At 34.6% G+C, this 6,097-nt stretch overlaps 1 protein-coding gene and 1 long non-coding RNA gene across 2 annotated transcripts; both read left to right on the plus strand.

The window, feature by feature from the left end:
* The first annotated feature begins 446 nt into the window (after nt 1-446).
* LOC108199948 (phosphatidylglycerophosphate phosphatase PTPMT2) lies at nt 447-3,536 on the plus strand. The gene is made up of 6 exons (XM_017367980.2): nt 447-975; nt 1,342-1,464; nt 2,416-2,509; nt 2,623-2,705; nt 2,811-2,900; nt 2,997-3,536. The coding sequence occupies exons 1-6, from the start codon at nt 781-783 to the stop codon at nt 3,255-3,257; spliced, it is 846 nt and encodes a 281-aa protein (XP_017223469.1). The 5' UTR covers nt 447-780; the 3' UTR covers nt 3,258-3,536.
* Nucleotides 3,537-5,239: 1,703 nt separating this feature from the next.
* Nucleotides 5,240-5,807, plus strand: LOC135148220 (uncharacterized). The gene is made up of 2 exons (XR_010286152.1): nt 5,240-5,382; nt 5,489-5,807. It is a non-coding gene; the product is annotated as an uncharacterized LOC135148220 (long non-coding RNA).
* The last annotated feature ends 290 nt before the right edge of the window (nt 5,808-6,097 follow it).

Here is a 6,097-nt window from a genome sequence, read left to right on the forward strand (position 1 = left end):
CCATATATTATTTAATATAATTTTATAAATTAAAAATCACTTATAATTAATTATTAACTTAGACAAAAAAGTCAAACAAAGTTAATAAATATTTTCCTAATATATTTTCTTTGATATTACTCCCTCTGTCCCATTTAATTGTATACGTTTCTTTTTAACTGTTCGACACGCATTTCAATGCTCTTATAAAATATAGTTCCATTACTTATTTTTCAGATTTTCTTTTTCTGAATAAAAATAGAACATCCAAACTTTAATTCAGAAAAAGAAAATTTTAAAAATAAATTACACTTACAGGAGCATTAAAGTCCGTGCCGCGTACCCGTCCCCCGATGTATACAATTCAGGCGGACGTAGGGAGTACTTATTATTAGATAAAAAAGAGAGGAACCGTACAACCTCCACATAAGCAAAGATAAACATCACGATTCAATACCGACTCCACTCAGATGTCATAATCGTAATAAAACTCCAACCACAAGCCTTATCTCTCTCCCCCATCTATTTTTCAACTCTCTCTCGTCTCTCTCCCTCATCTCTCTGTATCTCCCATCCATATAACTCTCTCTCCCCTCTTTCTCTCTCATCCGTATGGCATATTCTCCGATTCCCCATCCATCTCTCCCGATTTCAAATCTCTCTATGCTCAGTTTACTCTGTTTAATTCTCAATTGATTACAAAACTTCTGCAGTGGTGGTACTATCGGACTCTCATAGCTTCTTGATCGGCGTTAGAATTAGGGCTTTTGTGTTGTTCGAGATTTGGTTGAGATCCGTGACATGAAGATTGAAGATTACGTCGATGATGAGATTGATTCATGTGATGATAATAGCGGTAAACAGATTGTTGCGGTTGATGCCAAACGCGTGTTAGTTGGAGCCGGGGCTCGGATCTTGTTTTACCCGACTTTGCTGTATAATGTTTTCAGGAACAAGATTCAGTCGGAGTTTCGGTGGTGGGATGAGATTGATCAGGTCTTCTTATTATTTATTATTTATTTGTGATATGTTGTTTACGGTTAATTAGTGAATTGATGATTTATGTTTGGAATTGATAATTGAAACGATTAATAGTTATATTTGGTAGATGTATTATCAATTAATTGACTTTTGTGTGCGGATTTGACAAAAATGGTGTGTTAGCAAAATGATGTATGACAAGTTGTAGAATTATAGAAATTCGGGGTTTCATTAGTTGTAGTTTGGTATATCTATGATTTCATTTAAGCACTATTATATGTTGTATTCAATTTCTTTACTGTTCATAATCATCGAAACTGAATTTCATAACAACCATATACTGTTATATCTATTGATTAGTTGTATTGGCTATCTTATCAGTTTCTCCTTCTTGGGGCGGTTCCGTTTCCTAAGGATGTTCCCAGACTTAGGCAGCTTGGTGTTGGTGGTGTCATTACCCTCAATGAGCCTTATGAAACTTTGGTTCCGACCTCATTGTACCATGTAAGTTTTATCTACACTCCTTTCACATTCATGGGTCGAATAATTTCAGCTCCCATGGGTTCTAATTTGAAATTTTATAAAGATTTGTAGGCGGTGCGACTTCATTAGGTTTGTATTTAGTTCTCTCTCTCTCTCTTTTCTTTTATGATAAGTTAGGATATTATTCTTTGAAAGTAAAGGGCATTAAGTTAAGTCGTTTTTCCATAATTTATGTTAAATATTTATCCACTCAGATATTTCCTTGTCAACTGTATTCACCTGGCCAATTGCTATTATTTTATCATTCTTCATTTTTTTTTCTTTAAGTGTGTTACGGATCTGGGCGGGGGGATGGGGTACTTTTTGTGGTGTAGCTTAAGGAGGTTGAATTTCAGTCTGGACTGAGACTGGGGTTACTGTCATGACTCCTCAGTGGAGTGTCAGGTAGCCCTATTTCTGTCTAGAAATGGCAAACATGAAATGAGGTAAAATTAATTAGACTTATTTGGGGTTACTGATTCACGTATATATACTCTAATTGGGGAGTCTAGAACTAGTGCTGATAAGTCATTGTATTCAAGATGTTATATACAGGGTCAATGTTATGATTTAATGGTTCTTTTTATGAAAATTAACTACAAATTGTTGGTAACTATGAATCATTCAGAAAGCTCAATTGTCTAGTCCATGTAGCTCAAATTTGGGGTTACTCAGAGGTATCTATCATCTTCAGTATTTTCTTCTGTGGCTCTATGAGTCATCTGTTGTAGTTTATGTTGTGCATTAGGTAGCAAAATTAGTAATCTGGATGCGGACAATTGCTCAACTTTAATTTTCATTAAGTATTAAACTGGCTTCCATATCTGATGTTAATGTTTCAACAATGGTAGGTTTAAGTATGAGAACGATAGTAGAAGTAATCCAGTAATCTGCTGTTATGTATTTCTTATCATTTTCTTATGATTTGTTTAGGCTCATGGAATAGACCATCTTGTAATTCCAACACGAGATTATCTCTTTGCTCCTTCGTTTGTGGATATTAAGCGCGCGGTAAATTTTATTCACAGTAAGTCAGTTTCCTCTAACATCAGCATTCTACTTTGTGCTTTCAACATTTAAAGTTTTTGGTATTGCATAATGTATGTTTATAACTTTGTCTTGCTTTTGGGATGATGATAGGGAATGCATCTTGTGGTAAGACTACTTATGTTCACTGCAAAGCTGGAAGGGGAAGGAGTACAACCATCGTCCTCTGTTATTTGGTACTCTCTTTTCCTTGCACTGGGGTCTGGAGTAAAATTGAAGTTTGAATTTGTGACTTCAGAAATTAAGAAATTGGGATAAAGTTAGTACTTTGCAATGTGCAGGTGGAGCACAAGCACATGACTCCTGCTGCTGCGCTGGAGTATGTACGTTCTAGAAGACCCAGAGTGCTCTTGGCTCCCGTTCAATGGAGAGTAAGCAAAAATATTTCCTCATATGCTAGAACTTCATTAATCTGTTATTTCATGAGTTTTCTTTGGTGCATACTCATTACTGTTGCTAATAAGCAGGCAGTTCAAGAATACAAGCAGCACCGGTTGGCATCTACTGGCCAGTCTCCATCAGCAGATGCTGTATTGATTACAAAAGCCGATTTGGAAGGTTATCATAGCTCGTGTGACACTGTCGCTGGAAAAGAACTGGCAATCATCAATAGAGTGACCAGGAGCAGGCCTATGATTGCAAAACTATCCTGTCTCTTTGCGTCTTTGAAAGTTTCTGGCAGCTACACACCAGTTACTAGACAACTCACAGAGGCCCGTGCTTGCTAAATCCACCTACAGTTGTAATTTTTTGCTTGTATAGTACGACCATTATGGAAATAAAAGTTTAAAGAGTGATGCATTTCCCATGCTCCCGGTCATCTTGTGTTGAAAGAGGAAAAATGGGGAAAATAAAGAGTCGAAGATATCTAAAAGCTGTTGTGCATTTGGAGGAATACCTGCCCTAAGGTGATTTTTACATGTATCAGCTTTTGATTTTTAGTATTGCTCTTTTCTCTCAAACTTATAAAATGAATGATATGATACTATGGTGCTTTTACACCACTATGCTAATGTTCATCTCGACACAAACAGCACAAAACTGAAGTTCATGTGTGCTTACTAAAATTTAACACAACTGAAGCTCTCTTTTGTATACAAATTGCAGTGTGCTCTGTTCTATGCGTAATTTGAAGCTCTTCTGTGGAAATGTGCAAGTTCATAATTGAAATAATAATATCTTTGTAATTTAGTAAAATAATCAACTAATGCCTTTGCAAGAGATGTCTTAACATTGTGTTCCTGAATGTTGGAAAGATTTTACAGAAAATAGAGTTTTTTATTCTCCTAATCTTTTTGGACATGGGAAAAAAATTGGACACTACTACATAAATAATTTATTTCTCATTCTCCGACCTTTTCTCTCAAAATATTTTATTCAGAATCGAGTAAAAGAAATCCAATCTTTCAGTTATTTTCTTTTCTTTCAAGTAAATATTTTGAGAAAACACTGAAGAAAATAGATGATATCTTTTCTAACGAAAGAAAACTAGAACAAATAATGTATGAATAATTGTCTGATATGTGAAGGGCAGAGCATCTCTCGTTTAATATTCTTGTCCACTGCAAGCAAGTCTTTAACCAAGTTTGGTCCCCTTGTGCATTTGTATTATCCATATTATTATCCATGTAGCTAGATTTTTATATCTAACTTTTTGCACCTTTTGTTCTAGAACACCAGAATCCAACTCCATTCCAACTTCCTCGTTTATATGAATATACAGTCTATTTCATCCCAGTTTTCGAATTTGCAATGTCTAAGTGTTCGAATCTTTTATCACAAATATCAAAATTCTGCTTCTTTCGGGAGTCGAACCTGTGACCAAGAGGATATTTGTCCCCTCTTTAACCAGCTGAACCAATTTCTTAAACTTCTATATTGCCAATACTGAGTAAAGAAATATTCTTTTATTCATCATAATGGCCGAAATATTTTTATGTCAGGATTACGCACAGTAGATAAAGAGGTGTTTATTTGCACTTAAAATTTAGGATTTAAGGTCATTTTTAGTTTAAATTAAAAATATTCATCTGTGTTATAAAATGCAATTTAAATCAGGAAATACAGTTGAAGATCATATATCATATGATAAGGGTGTATATTTTAAACAATTCATCTATATACTTCTTAAAGCATGAGTCATTTTTTAAGGCTGATATAGTAATTTCACATACTCTTGGATCAACCCATTAAGTTCTGAATCGACCCAGCATCTTCCTCATTCAAATTAACACTATGAAAAGATATTTCGGATCTTTATGTGACCCGACCCGGATAATACTAGATATGCACCATGTTCATACCATATCAGTAGCGCAGCATTAAATGCAATCCCTTCGATCAAGCCACTCATTACGAGCTAATTCAAATCATATCAGGATCATCGTATTAAGATCGGAATTTAAAAATAGCATTAATCACACATCCTTGAATCGTGCCACTAATCACGACGTCAGTTTAGATTTAAGCTTTGCTACTTTTTTGCATATGATATTCTTATTAGATCAAAGCAGATTAGTTGGATTTCACATTCGAAATCATTTTTTCTTCCACGTCTGTAATCACGACGAGTATGTTTTCTTGCTTGGCTTTCGAACTGATTTGTGTTCTCGGTCGGATTTTGGTGTAGTACTACTGATCTTGGCTTTCTTTACATATTAATTTCTCTATCCAAGGATTTTGCTTTGCGCTTATTTATTATATTGTATAATCAAATTGTACTTATCTTGCACAAATCGCGTTGATCCGTGTATGCATCAGGTAGTATCCGTCAAAATCCTCTTGCGACGATGCTTCGACAAAGGATGATGTTTCGAAGTCAAAAAGAGAATAACACCATTGGCCGTGAAATAAGTCTGCACTATTTCCATCTTAATTTACAATATTTGCTACATTGTGTATATTTGTTCATTCTATTATTTTTGAACGGGTTCTGAAGTTTGTTGTTTGAACGCTGCAGGTACCATAATCAGTACATGATTTTGTATTTAACGTGTTTGATAATTTGCTACAGAGAAAAGCTGAGAGATCCGTCCTCACGATTTCTATTGATTTCATGTTCCAGGAATTTGAGAAAAGGTTCGAACACTTTAGTGCAAATGAAAGATTTGTGTTGTGATATAGAAATTGGGATTTTTTTTAACATCATTTTTAACTCTTCGTGTTGGGATTTGTGTTGTGCAAAAAGTAATCTTAGTGTTTTGTTTTTTAATTCTTCTGGATTCAATTTATTTTGGTTTTGTATAGATGCCATGATAATTTGTAATTAATTTTTTTAATTTTTTTGCATAATTTCCATTCGTATTAATAGTGATTATGATGATGCATATATGTCCTCCACTGTATTTATTGAGCCTCTTTTTGTTATTGAGTTTTCCTTACAACTGTTGAACAGAGATGATTCGTCCTGGCCACATCGGATGCTCATCGTGTGAAGATTTGTATTCACTTTTCCTCAACATCTGCTTTATTGATCTAGACTTTTTGTTAACTTTTTATCGTGTGCCATTGTTTTTTGACAAGAGACACAGAGAATGAATATGACGCAATTTCCGTCCAGATACATGAA

Source organism: Daucus carota, chromosome 8 (assembly GCF_001625215.2).
Source record: "Daucus carota subsp. sativus chromosome 8, DH1 v3.0, whole genome shotgun sequence".
Lineage (NCBI taxonomy): Eukaryota > Viridiplantae > Streptophyta > Magnoliopsida > Apiales > Apiaceae > Daucus > Daucus carota.

What these genes read in the sequence shown, in the direction of transcription:
- LOC108199948 (XM_017367980.2), top strand. Translation starts at nt 781, where the DNA reads ATGAAGATTGAAGATTACGTCGATGATGAGATTGATTCATGTGATGAT. An exon ending in CCATCGTCCTCTGTTATTTG is followed by an intron (nt 2,706 to 2,810) that starts GTACTCTCTTTT and finishes TGCAATGTGCAG; the next exon opens with GTGGAGCACAAGCACATGAC. An exon ending in TGGCTCCCGTTCAATGGAGA is followed by an intron (nt 2,901 to 2,996) that starts GTAAGCAAAAAT and finishes GCTAATAAGCAG; the next exon opens with GCAGTTCAAGAATACAAGCA.